This window comes from Oculina patagonica, chromosome 10 (genome assembly GCF_052425735.1).
Source record: "Oculina patagonica isolate OP01 chromosome 10, crgOcupat, whole genome shotgun sequence".
In the NCBI taxonomy this organism is placed as follows: Eukaryota; Metazoa; Cnidaria; class Anthozoa; order Scleractinia; family Oculinidae; genus Oculina; species Oculina patagonica.
The window spans coordinates 15,259,178-15,278,955 of NC_135767.1; the positions used below are offsets into that span (position 1 = coordinate 15,259,178).

The 19,778-nt window shown below is 40.0% G+C and overlaps 2 protein-coding genes across 2 annotated transcripts in view; one reads left to right on the top strand and one right to left on the bottom strand.

Moving 5' to 3' along the window:
* The window catches only part of LOC144628988 (GRIP1-associated protein 1-like), a 53,505-nt gene that overhangs the window by 32,413 nt on the left and 1,314 nt on the right, over positions 1-19,778 (top strand). Inside the window, 13 exon segments of the mRNA XM_078487126.1 lie at positions 4,579-4,674; positions 5,084-5,179; positions 6,084-6,188; positions 7,830-7,871; positions 9,092-9,205; positions 9,957-10,067; positions 10,925-11,056; positions 12,036-12,135; positions 12,870-12,918; positions 13,117-13,174; positions 14,166-14,273; positions 15,468-15,561; positions 16,284-16,444. Coding sequence (XP_078343252.1) covers positions 4,579-4,674; positions 5,084-5,179; positions 6,084-6,188; positions 7,830-7,871; positions 9,092-9,205; positions 9,957-10,067; positions 10,925-11,056; positions 12,036-12,135; positions 12,870-12,918; positions 13,117-13,174; positions 14,166-14,273; positions 15,468-15,561; positions 16,284-16,444 — 1,266 coding nt within the window.
* On the bottom strand, positions 665-1,837 carry LOC144667123 (adenosine receptor A3-like). The gene has a single exon (XM_078528511.1). The coding sequence runs from the start codon at positions 1,835-1,837 to the stop codon at positions 719-721; it is 1,119 nt and encodes a 372-aa protein (XP_078384637.1). The 3' UTR covers positions 665-718.

Here is a 19,778-nt window from a genome sequence, read left to right on the forward strand (position 1 = left end):
GCGTTGCAGACGAACAAATTAAAACCCCGGTTTGTTCGTCTGCAACGCAGGCTACTGCGTTGCCCACAGTAATTTAACAGCAAGTCAATATTTAAACGTTGCTGGTGGTGCATGTTTGCATCGTTTTTTCCGTTAAAACTTTTTTAACTAAATAAGGAAAATGAGCGTAATTTTATTTCAGCAAAAAACAGCTGTTCAGACAGTGTGCTACAGTGCAGTTTCCACGCGTAAAAAGAAAAGATTAAATGCGCTATTTAGCGCAAAAAATAAATACAATTTCAAACTGCACTCATGCAACCTCGTCCTGCGAAAGGCGAAAAACTCGACAGAAGATGTTCCAAGTGTTAATTTTTTTCTCCCGCGTCTTTTTTCCTTCCCGCTTATCGATGCATGTGGAAAAGAGAATAAAAATAACACCTTTAAAGTGATTTTTCTACGAACCTTTCGATTAATCAATTTGTGTTGTATGTCTTGAAGAGAAAGATCAGATCACTTCAAAAATAAATATTTAAGATCAACAAAATTAACGCAATCGCCATTCTTTATTTACTTAACTAAATTTGACAATTATCGATCTTCTATTTTCTCTCTCTTACTACTAATAGTTACTTTTATGCAATTTTTTCTGCGTTCGAAAATTATAAACGTTTTGTAGGGTTCAGCTTTTCCAAAGATATTCGATTAAGAGCCTACGTTTTGAAAATGTCTACAATTGTCCTCACAGAGGTGTTTCTTCATATTCCTCTTGCGGCTGTGTTCGCACTGTAGTTGCCTGTCCATTGTTCAATGTCTCAATTCCTTGTTGCTCATCTTCTTCTCGGCTAGCTCTATTTTGTCCTTGTTCGACATTAGCTATGACTCCAATCTGTCTTGGTCCAAAGATTTTCCTTTCAAGTTCTTCAGCTTGTGCAATTGTTTTTCTTGACAACAACTGAATGAAAGCTACGCGAAAATATCTTATTCTAACAGCGTAAATCAACGGATTAAATAACGAATTTAGTACTGGCAGTAAAGTAACAAGATATAAAACGATATGCCCTATGTTAGCAGAGATTGTGCCCTTAAAAAACGCAGAACAGATACTTGCCGGCACATAACATAGAAAGATAGCTAGTAATACAATAGTTGTCGTGTAAAAAGCTTTCTTATTCTTGAGTATCTTCTCTTTGGCTTCTAAGGAAACTTGATTAGCCGCAATTTGTTTCTCGTTACGGCGGACTTCCTTGTATACAGAAACATTGAAGTAAACCATGGCGAGGAACAATAGAAACAGCATTACAGAACCTGCTATTTTTGTCAGGAAATGTTTGTTTTTCAACCAGAGATCTTGAGTGGGGAGGATGATGGCTGCAGCCCACGCCAGACCAGAGACTATGATGATACGAACTTCAGTTACCTGGTTCTCGTGTGCGAAGGTGTGTTTTATCGCGAGATAACGCTCGGCGCTCATTAAAAGCAAATGATATAGCGACGCCAAAACACACTTGATTGAAATCCCCATTGATATCTTGCTTAGACTACAAAACACATCAGCCTCACCTTGGAAAAGGAGAATATAGCAGGCGATTTGCAAAGGTTGAACGACTAGTCCTACCACAAGGTCAGTTGTGGCTAAACAGGCGAGTGCAACGTTAGTCTTGGTGCGAAGCTGTCGTTTGGTTTTCACTGCCACCATCACCAGGATGTTCAGCAAAATGATGAGAGGACAGGTGAGAGCGTTAACGGCGAGTCTGACAATAAATACAGCGTGAAGGTCAGAAGACATCTTTGCAGAATTTATAGGAAGAGATGCGAAATCACAACTAAGTAATGTGGTGTTGTCTGTGGTTCGATTCATCTTTGCTGGATTAACAGAGTCTCCGGTTTCTTCAGACCATTTAAATGAAAACTGTTGGTAAATATAGAACCAAAGTAGAAGGCATTTAAGCGAACTTGACAATAGTGAAACTGGAACGGAAATTTGTTTGTAAGGATATATTCAAGCTGCATTTTAAAAAGATTTTACTGAAAAGACTTTTTGAATGACCGGGTAGAGTACTAATTGCTTCGGCAGTTACACGGAAATTATTTATCTCCCCTTAATTATTAACCCTGGCTGAAGATAAATGAACGGCAAGACAGAGAAAGGCTTCGTATTGTCTTGGCTACAGTGTGATTCATCGTTGCTCGATCGATTAACCGATCTTCGATTCGTGTTTTTTCTTATATTTTGTACTTGCCCACTTACCCGAGTTCAATGTCAAACTTTCTTGAGTCCTTGAGGAAATTGAGGATATTCAGGAAAAATTTTAAGAATAGAATATAAAACAATGGTTTTCTAACATTCACAGTCTAGTGGGATTTAGAACGGTAATTGCACATTTGGCGAATCTGAAAGGCTTTGTTGGAGGCGTTTTGAAGCGGTTAAAAAGGTTACGTAAAACGACCCTTCTTCCTCTGCTACAGTACTGAGAAATGAACTGACTGCAATTTAATGTTGCAGCCTTTCTTGGGGCTTGGTTTATCGTTTTTTTTTTACTCAAAACTGACTGTGCGTAATATCCCGCCACAAAAACAGTGTGTTGTTTTGCAAATTGGAAACAACTGTTTTGTATTGCATTCTATTCAACGCAATAATCGTTCAAAGTACTATTTATGCGCTGTGTTTGCTACTCTATAACTGTACGGGGAAAAATAAGTATAGAATGTGAAACAATGTTTTCTTACATTCATAGTGGGACTTCGAACCGGTAATTGCACATTCGGGCCAATGTGAAATTCTTTGTTAAAATACCTGTGGAGGCGTTTTCAAGCAATTTTCCTTCGTCATTGTATTTTCTTATTACGAAACTTAAAACGACCCTTCGTCCTCTGCTACAGTACTGAGAAATAACTAACTGCAATCTGATGTTGCAGCGTTTTTGTAAGGCTTGGTTTGTCGTGTGTTTTTTTTTTACTCAAAACTGTGTGCGTTATATTTCGCCACAAAAACAGTGTGTTGTTTTGAAAATTGAAAACAGTTGTTTTGAATTACATTGTAATCAACGCAATGTTCGTTCAAAGTATTATTTATGTGCCGTTTCTTCTACTCTGTAACTGTACGGGAATTATGTTTGCACTACATTTTCTTTTCTTTACTGCTCGTAGTTTGATTTGTCCATTTTTCTACCCTCACTCTTTTGATCATTAATTTTGCATGTCCCATTGAAAGAGACCATACCAAGAATCGAGACAACCTTAACAATGTCAGTTACAAAAGAGACTTAGGTTTTCTCGGGCTTGCCCACATCTATCCGTTTTTGTGGGGGTTTTTTAGTGTCTCTCCCGCGCGAAGATATGAATTTTATTTTCGAGTGAATTTTATTTTCAATGTTTTATGAATGAGCGCAGCAAAGAAGTAAGATATTGTTTTTAACACGAGAAAATAATATTTATATCCTCAAGCCACGTTGTAGTTTTATTTTTATTATATAGACAAAAATCACGATTTGACAAGCGACAAGTCGCTACAACATGTTGCCTCATGTGACATGGTGCATTTTTGCAATAATGTTTGTCGCTGCAATCAGTCGCACGAATTCAAACCAGTTTCAATTCGTGCAACTGATCAAAGCGACAAAATGAGCGAAAGCAGCGTTGTCGCAGCGTGTGCACACTTCTGCGAAAATAAAAAAAATAACCAATGAGAGAGCGTCATGTATTTTCACCACATTGAATTGGAAAAGTAGTTTACATTCCCAGTCTTCCAAATTCACAGTGTGTGCACCGAACGAATGCCTTGTCGCAGCAACTTGTTTTGAAGCACTACACACGGAGCGACTTGTCGCCTAGTGTGTCCCGACCTTAATAGTTGAACGAAGCAATCCCGCAATGATGTCATCGATATCTTCGCTAGTGAGGATGTCAAAAATATGCCACTACGGTCCCGAATGAAGTTTCCCGCGAATTGTTAGGGGCTTCGTATTCTCGCTAGCTTTGTGCGGAATTTATGGTTCGGCCGTGACAAATGTTAAAAGCTGGCTAAACGGAAACGCAAGTAGACACAAGTTGAAAACTTTCCTCCACTTGCGTCTCTACTCCGTTTGGCCAGGACTTGCGTCCACTTGCGTTGACTTTGGTCGAGATCAAATTTGCACGCAAGTCAACGCAAGTTTTTCACTGTTTGGTCACCCAGCGCAAGTCAACGCAAGTCTTGCTGTTTACTTCAAGTACTGAATTGCAGCGCGCGCAGTAGCATTTAAATGGGTTTTTTTGACAACTTGCGTGCACTTGCGAGTGAACTTGCGAGTCCATTTGGCCACCCAATGCAAGTCTGTGCGCAACTTCAACTTGCGACTACTTGTGTCTACTTGCATTACCGTCAGTTGGCCTGGGCTTTAGAGTGGATGAAAATGTCTTGATGGTAGTATTCCCCAGTGGATGGTTTTCTTTGTTCTCATTACCCCTTTTCTTGTCACTGTACTGACACTGCAAGGAGAATTTTTATTCTGATCACTGTTGGGTTTAGAACGACGTTTTGAGTCCAATTGTCCTACAGTCAAGTTTGCATTGTTGGTGCCTCGTGCTAGAGTCCTTATTCTGTCGTGTTTATTTCTTCAGGACTTGATATCTCAGTTGGAAAACAAGGTGTCCTTGACAGAAACTCGCTGTGCAGAGCTCGCCATGGAAGTGGATGAACTTACTGCGCACTTAAAGGTAAGGTTATGCTGTAAAGGTTATGTAATGTTATGTCCATTGATTTATCTGAGTATTTTAAGGTGCTCAAGTAAAACGTTTAGAAAGGGGACCCAATATTTCAACGGTAAGAAGTTGAAAGGGGTGCTTTTTTCTATGGAAGACATATGAAATAGTTTCCTTTCCTGTTAAAAATGGTTTATAAAAGAGTAAGGGTATGGACCTACGGGCAGAGCCTTCCTGTATAAAACAATTGTTGGGTACCCCACCCCTGTCCACCTCCCCCCCCCCCCCTTAACTTGTCTCGAGCGAAGGAGCAAAGGAAAGAACATGAGCGTGTGAAGAGAGCCATGAAGAGATGATTACTCTAAAGTTTAATTCAAGTCAGCAACAAAAACTTATTTTATATTTTCGTTTCATTTCATGACAGGAGCAAAACACAGCTGTGGATGGCTGGAATGAACAAATTTCCCAACTAACAGCTGAGTGCGATCAGCTGAAAGATTCCCTACAAGAAGTAACTAAGGTATCAGTTTCTACTTCATCTGTTATACAGTAGAATCTCGATTTCTCGATCCTCTAGGGGAAACGAAAATTACTTCGAGAAATCGGGAGTTTCTAGAAACCGGTTTTAGGAATCGGGATTCTACTGTTTTTCTTTTCTTTTTTTTCTGCAAACGTCAGACATTTAAAGAGTTGTACAATCATATTCTACTCTAGCGACGTTACTGTTCCGTTTCGAGTATTTTTCTGGAATACCATGCAACCCTCTCCATCAAAACTTATTCATTAAAACAGCAATGAAACGGCGTATATCTCATTTTTGTGATCGAAGTAATTGTTGTGTAAAGTAAAAGCACACCAATAGATGTAATGTTGAACCGAAAAATGAACGAGGATAGTTAAGATTAGAAAAGATTAAAATGAACTACGAAGGACGATGCTCCATGAACTACGTGGCTTATTTGAAAATGGAATATAACCACGTCGTACGTGTTTTAGTTTAATCCTCGTAGAAGAAATCAAAGGTTTTCCGTTGCTAATGATAAACAGTGCAAGGGGACCAACGATCGTCACATTAGCACCATGTTGACAGAAAAAAGTTACTTGAAAAATTTTCTTTGTAACAACTGTCAAAAGCAAGTTTCGAGACGAAACAAATTTTCTTGGCTTTAATATTACACTACGTTCCCGCCATCATATGTCATGTTGCTATTCTTCTTTAATATGTGCCCCAATACGTCTATTAAAGACTAAATCCATTGACACATTAACGAAGATTTCACTTCGCTTCGCTTCGATTTACTTCACTTCACTTCACTAATTCACTTCAATTCACTTTACTTCACTTTACTTTCCTATCAGCTATGTGTGTGTAAAGTCGATGCTTAGTAGTGCATTAATCTTTTCTCTCGGATTGTGTTTTTTAGGTCGCTGAAAGTCGAAAGAATTTAGTTGATGAGATGGCGATCGACAAACAGACCGCTGACACGAATCACAGAGAGCAGCTGGACAAGCTGCAGGAAGAACATAAGGTGAGACGAATAAACTTTGCTGTTATTGGCTCATTAGAAGCATGGCAAAGGATGTTTTATTTGATAGTTGATTAAGTTGCGTCTTGGCTACTTTTTTGGAAGCGCCGGGAAGCGTGTAACCAGTGCTGAGCGCGAGAAAACATGTAACCAATCCCAAGCGCTGGAAAACATGTAACCAATCCCAAGCGCTGGAAAACATGTAACCAATCCCAAGCGCTGGAAAACATGTAACCAATCCCAAGCGCTGGAAAACATGTAACCAATCCCAAGCGCTGGAAAACATGTAACCAATCCCAAGCGCTGGAAAACATGTAACCAATCCCAAGCGCTGGAAAACATGTAACCAATCCCAAGCGCTGGAAAACATGTAACCAATCCCAAGCGCTGGAAAACATGTAACCAATCCCAAGCGCTGAAAAACATGTAACCAATCCCAAGCGCTGGAAAACATGTAACCAATCCCAAGCGCTGGAAAACATGTAACCAATCCCAAGCGCTGGAAAACATGTAACCAATCCCAAGCGCTGGAAAACATGTAACCAATCCCAAGCGCTGGAAAACATGTAACCAATCCCAAGCGCTGGAAAACATGTAACCAATCCCAAGCGCTGAAAAACATGTAACCAATCCCAAGCGCTGGAAAACATGTAACCAATCCCAAGCGCTGGAAAACATGTAACCAATCCCAAGCGCTGAAAAACATGTAACCAATCCCAAGCGCTGGAAAACATGTAACCAATCCCAAGCGCTCGAAAACATGTAACCAATCCCAAGCGCTGGAAAACATGTAACCAATCCCAAGCGTGGGAAAAGATTAAAGAAGTGCCAAGCGCGGAAAAACATGTAACCAGTGTCAAGCACGAGAAAACATGTAACCATTGTCAGGCGTGGGAAAACATGTAACCCTTGTAAAGCGCGGGAAAACATGTAACCCATACCAAGCGCTGGAAAACATGTAACCCATGTCAAGCGCGGGAAAATAGGTAACCCGTGCCAAGCGCGGGAAAACATGTAACCCGTGCCAAGCGCGGGAAAACATGTAACCCGTGCCAAGCGCGGGAAAACATGTAACCCGTGCCAAGCGCGGGAAAACATGTAACCCATGTCAAGCGCGGGAAAACAGGTAACCCGTGCCAAGCGCGGGAAACATGTAACCCGTGCCAAGCGCGGGAAAACAATACTCTGGTGGTTAGCCGCGTTAACCAAGGAACGTTATGCATTTCAATCTGGCATGCATCTGATTGGTCAACAACACTACGTCTCTACTCCGATTGGTTACAGAATGTTTCCCGCTCGAAGTACTTTCCGCGCAAGCAAAACAAGCTCGTATCCAGATATGAAAGTCGAAGGGTTTACTTCCCTGTGAAATTGAAGTGAAGAAAACAAGGCTGTGCTAACTGATAACATAGTTTACCTAAACGCACAGTAAACATTAATTGCAGCTTAACTTCCTGAACAAACAAACAAAAAAGATGACAGAGAACTGAGGTGTATGAGGTGCCTGTATAACAGTAATTATGGCCGTCTGTTCCCATAGACAAGTGTTCACTATAAATACCACAGTTTTCACTTTCAGGTTACCAAGTGGATGTAGTTTCATGTTATAATCTAATCGTGGCTGTTATGTGTTGTTTCTCGTAGAAAGAGCTTAGCGAACTAAGAGAACACCTAACAGGAGAAAAGGTAACAAAAATGGCTTCGTTCTCGTAGCTGTTAGTCAGGTAGTCTTTGTGGTCCATGATTAAACGCAAGGAAAGACACGTGGAACTAGCCCGACGCAAACGCAAGCGCCAACTCAAGAAGTGAAAACATTTTCATTTTCTTGCTAGGCTTTTGTACATTATGCTAGAATTTTTTGAGCATTTTAGTGAGACAAAACCATTGAGCATTATTCGAGCATTTTAGTGGCATTTTCCCGGAAAATTGATTTTTTTCTCGAGAAAATAAAAAAAGAAATTATTTTTTTTAGAGAAAATGAAGACTAAAACTCAAAATTGAACTACAAATAACTTTCTAGAGATAGTCAACTACTTTCTGAACTTAGCCTCGTAGATGATTTCGAGGATTATGTTGTTTTGGCTGTATTTATGAACTTGTATACGTTGTCGTTGTAACTTACAACACTTGTACGTTTTTGTAAGTGTTAACAGTTTTTTCAAAGTTTTTTTTTAAAACAAAAACTGTTTGTATAATGAGCATTATCCGAGCATTTTAGTGACTTTTTTGAGGGAGACCGAGCATTTTATTGGGAAAAATGGAGCATTAAGGTGGAGCATTTTAGTGGGGAAACAAAAGCATAATGTACAAAAGCCTATTTCTTGCGCTTGGGCATGCGTTTGCGTTTCAAACCTGTGAACAACCGGCGCAACGCAAACGCAAGTAAATCAAGCGTGACTTGTCTGCCATCTTGGAAAAAGACTTCAACTGCGTCTGCGTATCTTACGTTTGCGTTCTAAGTGTGAACGTCTCTTGCGTTTGCGTCGCAGGAGTGAACCAGTTTTTAGCCTTCCTTTGAATGTCGTGTCTGAGTGTTTTAAAGCGGCAAGTCAAGACGATATCCCTTGTCGACGAACTTCTTTATTCTCGTCAACTTGTACCTGACATGAATACGTTGGCTTGTAAGTTCCGTGCAGCAATTGCCGTTCTCGTGCAACACTTAAAGCGTCAAATTGGTGAAAATATCGCAGCATTAAGCCCTAAATTAATTTTTCTTAATCTATAAAAGCAAAGGTCACGAACAAAGCATCTCCATCGAGCCCGCTTAAGCCATCCCCGACACCAATTCCCAGTTACAGCCAGTTAATTCTCATTTTCTCTTCAAACGTTCTTCTATTAGCCTTTGACTTGGTCTTGTGTTTTGTGGAGTCCCATTTGGTGATAAGCCCTTTGCTTTATTTTGACAGAAACTCCGCAAAGAACTCGAAGAGTCACAACAGAAGCTAGCGGAAGCGAAGACCAAACTGCAATCACTTGAAAGCAAGAGTGGCTGGTTTGAGAGAAGGCTCACTGAAACAGAGGTACTACTGTGCTAATTTTCACTCCCCCCCCCTTTCCCCGTGTAATCACCCCCCGCTATCTTCCGTTGACAAAAACGACGAAAGTCTTCTATTCATAAGCTCTCTACTCCGCTCCACTTCGACTTCCTCACTGGATATTATGCTTTGAATAGAAAAAGTGAATGAAAAAAATCAAGTTTATGGGTGGAATACAGATCTAAACTTTAAGTCAGAGTGACTTGCAAAGCATCCAACATTGGGGACTTTTAAATCGATTCTCTCAGCTTATGAAAGTGGTATGAAGCACAAGAATCGTGGAAAGAAAAAGACCCTGTCGTTTGCTTTTAGTTAACCACATTAACCATGTGTGCTCCACATGAAGTAGCCTGTAATGCAGGCGTATTTTAGCGAGCGAGCGCATTTTGATCGGGCGAGCGCCATGTTAGATTTCAAATCGCAAAAGGCTTGGGGAGAGAGGGAAAAAGCGTCCTAGAGAGTAGGAGTGAGTTTGAATGAAGGGGGAGGGGAGGGGAAGAAACGTTTGCGGCTCCTAGGTCAAATACGCGAAGAAAATTATCGCCCATCAAAAACGCTTTATTGCAGACTCCACTTGAAGACGACAGATATCTCCTCTTTGAAATTATTCCTTTAGAAAATATATAAATTGTCAGCGAAATTTTCGTCGTTTACCCTGGAAGTAAAGCTAAAACGTTTTGAACGTCTCCTTCATATTACGTATCTTTGTTGTTCTTTTTTTTTTTCACATTGCTAGGAAAACTTAAAAGCGGAGAAGGAAAGAAGTGAACAAACTTTGGCCGACTTACGGGCAGAACGCGAGAGTGAATTAGAATCATTACGAGAAGAACGAGAGAAAGAAACAGAGGTTGGTATTAAGTCACCAGTCCTTTGCAGGCAGCAGTGGCCTTAGAATATTTAAGGGACTGGGAAGGGCCATAACAAAAAATGGTCAGGGTGTCTGTTCCCAGGTTTACAAAATGACCGAGACTAGATCTCGAGAGCATTTGTTCAAAACTCTAACAAATGCAGTGCGTTTTCTCTTCATTAAATACACTTTGGATGCTAACTAAATGATGGAAAGCGTTTTTAAGGATATCCTTGCTGCGACAAGATATTTGCAAATTATCAGTCATACTTGAATAGTCTTTCTTTATTGTAGTTCATTTCCATCGTTGTCATGGTACAAAATCCGCGCTGCTAGCTAGAATTAATGCAGCCTCCAAAACAAAGCGACTTCAACCAGTCGAGCCTTAGTTCTCTTTGTTTTGGATGTCCCGGCACCAAAGCTTGAATCCAGCCTAGCGTATTTTATACTGTGTACATATACGGTGTGACGAAATTTTGGGCGGATTTTTGTACCGATTTTGTACCATATGTTGTTGCAACATGCCCATTTTATCCTACGATCTATATGAGTTTAACATTGAACTTGTTTGCTTAGAGTGGATGTTTGAACGGACGAGAAATCCGCGGAGTATATTCTTCCAAACGTTCACCAGTGATTCAACGACTTTGCTTTTATGAAATAAACACTAAAAAAAATGAACATAAAACGCTTTTCGAGCAATTACAATGAGCGTATAAAATTGTTTTTTTTTTTTTTTATAAATCCTTCTTGTCGTCACTCACTGAGGAAGTCGCACTGTCGGAAATTTACATTTGCAATTGAAGCTCTTTCTGTTTTTTTTGTTGATTCATCATCTTTATGTTTTCTTTTTTCAGGGATTTCAATCTCAGATCACTGCTCTACAAGACGACTTGGAGGAGAAAGATCACGAGATGGAAAAACTGCGGCTGGAACTCAAAGACAAAGACGTCGAGAATAGAATTGCTGGCAAGAAAGGAGATCAACTGGTAAGCACTTGTTGGCTTGTTTCTTTGTTTGTTTCTTTGTTGGTTGGTTGGTTGGTCGGTCGGTCGGTCGGTCGGTACGGTCGGTCGGTCGGTCGGTTGATGGTTGGATGGTTGGTTTGTTTGTTTGGCTGTTTGTTGGTTGATTTGGTTGGCTGTCTGTTTGTATTTGTCTGTTTTTGTTTGTTTGGTTGTCTGTTTTTTGTTTGCTTGTCGAATGTTTTGTTGTTTTTTCCTTTTGTTTACTGTTGCTTGGTTGTTGTTTTGTTTATTTGTCTGTCTGTCTTTTTTTCGTTTGACTTGTTTTTGCCTTTGCTTCGGTTTTTATGTTGCTTTTGTTTTTTGTTTTAATTTTTTGGAAGGAGAGGGAGAGGATTGATAAATTAGACTTTAAGGGCCTCTTTACATGAGATCTGAGATGCGTTTCGTCCCGGGATGAAAACAATTTCAGCGTGTTCATCCCGGGATGCCGGGACGCAAGTCGTCCCGCCCGAGTTGAATTCATTTCGTCTGTGCTGACATTACATTACAATCCAACCCGGAAAGACTGTTTACATGGCGTTTTTGTCACGTTTCATCCCGGTGCTTAGGACAGGGATGAAATCGTCCAGGGATGAGTTCATCCCGGGACGAAATCATGCAAAATCATGTAGACAAAGTGTAGACAGCAACAAGGAAATGACCAGACACCGAGATGAATTCATCCCGGGATGAAAACTCAGTTTCATATAAAGAAGCCCTAATTCACTCTTTATCCCTCACGTTGAAAGGTATTGCCAAACTGATATATAATAGGAAACATCCTGGTAACAAGTGTAGATCCTCTAACGTCCTTTTACGCTGTAATAAGGTGGGACGGGACGGGACGTTGCGGGACGCATATGCAGCAACTTCTTTCCTGCAGTCTGCCATCGTATCATTTGAGATCACAGATCAACAGTCATGTCACCATTGATCATCTATCTTAATATTGTGATTTCAGGTTAAAGATCTGAAGCGTCAACTTAAGCTGGAAAGGAAAAGAGCCGAACAGTTACAGCAAAAATTACAAGAAGCTTTGTCAGAGAACAGGGTCAAACCTGGTGCGTTAATTCTTCATATTTGTAGAATTTAAAGTTATCGGCATCCAATTTCTCCACACATTATCAACACATAATCCAGTACACAGGTGGTGAGAATTACATGAATCATCACCAGTATGGGATTGTCTTGATATTTAAGCAAATTCTCCTAAATGGTACTAAAAGAAATGAGTGGCGACCAGTTATGAGAATTTATTTGTTGACAATCTGGCTTTAAGGGTTAGGTTGGCGCAAGATGCGGTCATTTTAAGCCACTAGGCCCATGAAGGCTTCATCTTGCCGTCTGGGTTACAGTCGCTTGTCGGGGCTTTGTTTCAATTTTTGCAACACGCTTTAGTCTTTCACAAGTGCCCCTCTTCTTCGCTCAGGGATGTAAATGGGTACCTTTTTTTTCTTTTTTGCCCTTGTTTTATCTATTGCTGGGGGTAACCCTGCGATGGACTTACATACCATCCAGGCGGGAGAAGCTTTTCTTCTATTCTAGTCGCTTCTCGCTACGGAAACCAGAATAAATTCCGCTAGTGTGGGTATCTAGGACCTTGTTTAAACTTAATTATAAAGAGGAATAACTTATTAAACTTCTGGGCCCAGTTGTTCAAAGAGTGGATAACACTATCCGCCGGATGTTTTGTTAAAACTTATCCACTGGATAGTGATTTATCCGGTGGAAAGTGTTATCCACCCTTTGAACAACTGGGCCCTGGCTTATATCCATTTTTGTTTTACTTTCAAAGCGTTCGACGATTTGTTCTCTGCCAAAGAAAATCAAAGGCGAAACAGTGGGTAAGATGTTTTTCGTTGTAAACGGCTCAGAAAATAAAATAAGATGCCGCGTAAAGGAACTATAGCTTTTTACATCCAAACTAGCAGTTGGTCAGATGTAATATCAATAATAAACGAAGCGGAAAATATCCCTTAAAGATTCTTTAGTAAACTATCTGAGTAGGCCGCCATTTTGAGCCTTTCTTTGTTTCTTTCCAGCGATTCGTCAATCCCGAGTCATCCTTCGAGAAGTGAAGTGGACAGTCCTGAATTTAGGGTAATGAAGTAACCATTTTTTTTTTCTGGGTACATTTTCAGGTCATTTTTGGTATTGACTTGCGTTTTCTTACTACACACAATTTCACGCGTGATTAGCGTACGTATTAAAAAAAATGGCGGCTTTATTTCTTTATGGCTGGAGCTTACCAAAGAGGTAGATGTCATTTTCTCTTTACGAGTATGGTGACCTATCATTTTTTCCTTTTGTTTTGAGTTAAGCAATCTGTTTAATAAATATAGACCAATTCCCAGTGTAAAATAAGAGACTTATCATCGCAAACGTGAAATTAGCAAGCAATCCTCGATATAGTCATGGCAATGTTATAAGCAATAATTATCATTGCGTATAAAGAAGGTGCCGTTGCTCCTAACCGAGTATGAGACCCCCATATTAAATTTTATTTCAAATTTTAAGACCCTTTAACATAAACAACAAATAGGCAAAGATTGACAAAAATCTCAGTGCTGGTTTTATTTCGAAGGAATGACATTAAGGCCCCGTCCACACTGATCCGGGTAAATTAGGCCAACCGTCCACACTGAAACCGTAACGTCGTTCTCGGTTGCCGAAACGGTACTTTTAAAAACCACTCTCAGGGCCAAAGTGGGTAAATTTGAAAACGCCGGCTAGGTGGTGTAGTGTGGACGGCGAAAACGGGCGAAACCGGGACTTTTTGAAAAGGCTGAAGTCAAACAGTCATGTGATCTCTATCAAAACAAAAGGTTTAATTAGCTTAACAATAGCTCTGTGCATGCGCTGTAACTAAACGTGCGATGAATCGGAGATGAAGCGTGTCGTTTTCAAACTTACCCGAGTTAAAGTGGACGGAAAACATTTTACACGGCGTTTTCAAATTTACCCGAGTTAATTTGGACAGGGCCTAAGTCACTGACTCACGTGGACTTTTGTTATGGTTTGAGCCGTCTTTACGAAAGCCGTTATGTTCGTCTCTCTAAAAAAGTTGATGTTCTTTTTTCTTTTTCTTCAGCCGCCTAGTCCCGCTGCATCAACTATCAGCATGCTGAACGATGATACCACTGACTTAATAGAACGACTTGCAGATGTTCAACAAGACAAATGGCTACTTGAGGAAAAGGTAAGAAGTATGCCAATCAATCAATCAATCAATTTATTAATGTCATGCGCGGGATGAGGTTGCCCTCTATATCCGAGCCAGAGGCTCATGTTAAAAGCGCATGACAATAATTAAAATACATTATAAAAACAATTAAAAATAGATTGATTGATCTCCGACCAATCATAAATACTTGGCTTCACACTAGAAGGTAAGTTAGTTTCAAGTAAGGACTTGACTCAAGCGCACTTGAAAATCTCAAGTCGCACTTTACAAAACTTGGCTTCACACTTGATGACAAAGTATATTACTTGAGGTACAAGCTGTCAATCATCTTTAAAATCGTTAAACACTGCACGCCGCTTTCATTTAGCTTCCATTTCCTATTGATCAAGTGCATTCTCAAGTGTGGTGTAGACCATACTTGGCGATGTACTTCGGTTTCTTTGAACTACGAAAGTTTCCGTGGTCACCAAGTAAAGTTCAAGTAAGTACGTTTTACCCCTTCACACTCAAGGTAGGTCCCGAGTGCACTAAGATTATACTTACGAGCTCTAGTGTGAAGCCAAGTATTTAATAATGCGGTAAACTGGGAAACGCGCGCGCACAACACGTGAAATATAAGTCACGGCTGGCAGGTTTTGCTCGTGATTAGTTGAAATAAAATAAAAGCATGAGTTTGTTTGCATGTGGTTTTTTAGCCAATTAAAAAGCTTGAAAAAAATGCCAAACGTTCCAAAATTGCTAAAGAAAGTCGATCGAAAACTGCACTGGCAAATTGAAGAGAAAGGACCTGAGACGATTTGAAACGCGAAGAATATAAATCGTCTTTTTTTGTGTAAAAGTGAACCAGCTAATGTAGCGATCGCTGGCCACCAATCGTGGGCACTGTACACAGAGGGAATTTGCTCGAATCCTATCCAAAAGAGTTTTGGTTTACTGAGCCTTTGATAGACTTTACAACTTAAAATTAAAATAGGAAAGAATCACACATTCGTTACATATTTTAACAGGACGCCGTTGAACATTTGCATTTTTATCTTGCTGAAGAAGGCAACAGTAGTGGCCGAAACGTCCAAAAACAATATTTTTAGCCAGTGTCAACTTATTAATTCGAGTTTTTAACATGCCTGGCTATAACCCTAACATTTTTTGGTCACCAGTCTGTTTCATTATCACTATAACTTAAAATATTTAAAAGCATGTTTCTCACAGGTTCGCCATCTTGAAGAAACCGGAGCAGCTTTAGCGGAGGACCTGATACAAAAATCAGCCATAATTCAGGCATATGCTATGGAAACTAAAATCGGTGAGTTGTTTGAGGCAACCCAATGGTCATAGTGCACTTGTACAATATGGACTATGTAGTAAAAACTTACTAGTTCGTGATCTATAAGAGGTAGCGTGGCTGAAAATAACCACTAAAAATACTCTGTAAGACTCGTATAACATTAAGAAAATAAACCCCCTCCGGCTGCTGGTATATTGGAGGATTATGTTGGATAATGTTGGCCGAGAAGCGAAACTTTGAGGGCAACTGTGAAATTTTGAGGACATTTTTTCAGCCGAGGGCATTGTCATCCAATATACCAGCAAGCCAGAAAGGGGTATATTTATTTTCTTACCCTCCGATTAATTTCTTCAATGCGCTTTATCGTCGGTAAAGTGGAAAAAACCTTCTGTGATAATTAGGCGTAATATAACTGCGGTTAAACTGAATGCAAGTTGTTTGGTTAACGTATTTTTTTGACACGTGATTTGGTTAAAAAGTTAGACCTGAAATAACATGCAATCAGGCGTTCTTTTATGAGGGAGGGCATGACCTTAAAAGGTGACTTTGTTCGTTTTTTTTTTTTGTACTTGTCTATGAATTCGGGCGACTGTCTGATACCCGTCGTCCAATGTTGTACCACGTGATGCCTTTTTTTCCAATGAGCGGGCGCGAAAATTAATCAGTGGGTTAAAAAAAGCGATACTGCACACTCCTTAAAAAAACGTTTTATAAACTATATTTAATGTATTTTTATTCAGGTCCTATCGCGGAATCCCCTAAACCTTTTCCTTCTCCAGTGGCATCGATTTCTTCGTTAAAGGGCAAGATCCGATCTCCTTTTGGCAAAGGTAAAGAGAACACGAGAAAGATCCAGCTTATGCTAGAAGAAACGCTAACAAAGAACGTACAACTTCAACGGGTGAGTAGATCAAACCTTTTATTCTCAAAACAGTCTTACAGTTGAATCGCCGCTAATGGGACCACGCCATTCTCGTTCTTAGAGCCAACTGTCCCTCGGCCAGCGGAAGATCACGAAGAACAGATGTTTCTCGTGCTCAGGCTCTGTCGGCTAAGAGGGGCAGGCGGCTTTGGGGACGAGAAAAGGCGGACACCGGCTTCACTGTGGTCAAACGTTTCAGGCAGTTTTTCTTTCTATTTCGGGAAATTTCGTTAATATTAAAAAGCAAGTATGAGCAAGGATAGATAAAATAGTTGTTTAGTATAAATATATTTTCATTCCCTCGAATAAACGATTATTTTTACTTTTTAAACGCTCCGAATGCTTTGACAAATGGCGCCGATTATGTACTTATTGACTGAGTGGGAGGACCGGACGGGAAAATATTTGGCTCGAGGTCAGGAAGTACGGACCGAGCGCAGCGAGGTCCGTGCGTTCTGACCGAGAGCCAAATATTTTCCCGTCCGGCCCGACCTAACTCAGTCAATAAGCATTTTATCATATGACTATGCACTATTTTTTTTGTGTTTTTCTTTCGTGGTTGCAGACGCGGCGGCCCGTTTCGCGCGCATTTTGAAAAGCCAATGGTAGCTCGTAATTTGTTTAGGAAGCCAGTAAAGTGCATTTGAACTGCGATGTGCGTACAAACTACAAAGTTTTTGAACTTCTGTTAAAATTGTCAACCAAATCTCCGAGTTTTAGCTCCATTCCAAGAAGATTGAACTCCGACTAAATTCCTCGTACGTGATTGCAGTTAGAAGAAGTTTCAAAGGAAACGTTTATGAAGGACTACAACAAAGAATTTGCTCGGCGTTTCAGCTAGTCGTGCTCGTCTCAGCGAAGACTGAATTTATCCTGACTGAACAACTTAGCGACATTTCTTCTGAGCCGAAATTCACAATTTGTTTGAACGACAGGATTAATTAATTTTCCACCAAGAAGGATTTTGGTCGTAAAAACAATATCTTAATCTATGAAACTACATAAAGACTTGGAAAGTTATTGTACAGGCAGGTCAGGATTTTGCTTCGCTTCGTTTCCCTTCGGCTTCAAGTTGTTTTGATTACCACGGATCGGAGTATTCATGAACGTCTGCTGTTGCTGCTCAGTCCTTAAATTCGTTAGTTCCTCGACGATGTTGAGCTCTGCATTACAGTTGATGTCCAAATTGTGCTTAAAATGCTTCGTGAAAACAAGCGGGAAGCTGTGTCATTGATCACTCACAGGTTAGTCGTAAACATGTACTCGGTTGTGATTTAAAAATTACGCAGCAGAAAAGAGAAATTTAAGTACTTCGCGTTTGCATTTTTTCTTCAATGTTTATCGTGACTACAAACCAGCATACGTCTTTGTCCGATTATGTTGTTGTTTTTTTTTTTGACGGCTTTTATTTCGATTTTATTGTTGTTGTCGACGTTGTTGTCAGGAGTATTTCTTCACCATTTGCCGAGTTAAACAGACTTGTTTTAATTTTTGCGCCTGGAAACTACATCGCCTTCTAAGATAGTATAGTTTTATAAACATGTTGGACATTCTTTGCTTTTTAGAAAAATCTTACTATCGCTCATCTAAATTCAAAGCTGTGGTATCAACTGGTTCCAATTCTGGCATCTCGCGGCAGTAGCGGGGCCGTACGCTTTTCAAGAAGGTCCGTACGGCTTTTTATTATATATATAGCGAGAATTTTAAGCAATAAACCTTGCAAATAGAATTCTATATTTGCTATATTTTTACATGTGAAAAAAGCGATACGTCCAATCAGCTTCGCGTATAGCTTTCTTCACATGTGAAAAATATAACCAATCAGCATCTAGACTAGTGCCACTAAACCAATCACAGCGCGAGAATTTAAATGGTTTCCAACGAGGTTGAGAAAGCGAGCGGCAAGTTTGCTCTCGACGGCAGTTTATGCTTTGAAAATATAGCTACATGTTTTGTTTCTTTACAAAACTTTGCCTTTTAAGAACTTAATGGAAATGCAAGCCAACAGAAACACGCTAAGCAAAACCTAAAGAATACAGCAGTGATAAAAATCACTCTTCAAAGGCGAAGTGAAGACAGGCGAAGGCGAAGTGTCGATAAGTGAAAGCGAGTTGAAGACAAGACTTTCATCGGAACTTACAACACATCCACGGACTTTCTAAGAGTATTCAGGAACTCTTGGGATCGTCTTGGTAAAGTAAATTGTATTTTTTAATTGGATTTACGTCGTAATTATAGTTTAATTAACCGACTCCTTGTGTTGTCACAATTTGTTCAAAATTCGCCAGTTGATTCGCCAGTAGTTTATTCGCTTGTGGCGAAGTTTCCTCGATGCGATACGAAGTTTATAAATGTAACGCAGTGTGTTTATTTAAATAAAGTTCTTGCTAGGAGAGTTTGTCGCCAGTAATTTTTCTTTCATATTATTGAAATAGCGAATTCGCTTGTAAAGCTATGTGCATTTGCAGCTTTGTTTTCTCGCGCCGTTTAACTGTTGTATGCTAAAGGTTATAAACTGGAAAAATCGGCGTAAAGTGCTCAATGGTTGAATTCTCGTTATATATATAATAAACAAATTACAGCATAGAAAGTGCTTTGTACGGATTTTTATTCACTCGTTGCAAAACTTTGGAAAACTCACTCGTTCGCTACGCTCACTCGTTCGTTTCCCAAAATTTTGCAACTCGTGAATATAAATCCGTACGGCGCACTTTCTATGAAGTAATCTATATTTCCGGCCCTGCTAGAGCGAGGCGTACGGCCCTCATACGGGACTTTTTTTCATATGGTTTTCCAAGGAAATTGCGCGCGGGTCCGTACGGGTCATATGATAAAAGTCTTTATTTTTTTCCAAGAGGGCACGGTAACGAATCCTGCAATCTGATTGGTTATTAGCGCGGGCAAGATTCTCCTATCTCTGCCCACGGGCCACGGTAACGCTTTCGTGAGTTTCATTTCGCGGCGAGACGAACGAACCCATGACAGTTTTGCTCTCCAAAATGATTTAAATTGATGTAGTTGCTCACCAACCGTTGTAAATTTGAAAGGAAAAATTAGCAGTGGAATTAAAGGCCTTGAAGTTCTCCAAAAGGCAAGTATTTATTCTCTTTAGTGACAAAATGAAGTTATGGCCGTGGTTTGCCGATCGTTGTTTGTGCATTCGCACTGATTTTCACGCCATTGCGGTTTACTGCAAGTCGCCGGTTTACAGACTCGATTTATCCTTTCAAACACCTTGCTTCTCTGCTACTTTTCTCCAAAACCGAATACTGCTTATCGCCATTCAAGAAAATGAGATGCTTTATTAAAAAAC

Coding starts and splice junctions, on each gene's coding strand:
- LOC144667123 (XM_078528511.1), bottom strand. CDS start 1,837: ATGAATCGAACCACAGACAACACCACATTACTTAGTTGTGATTTCGCA.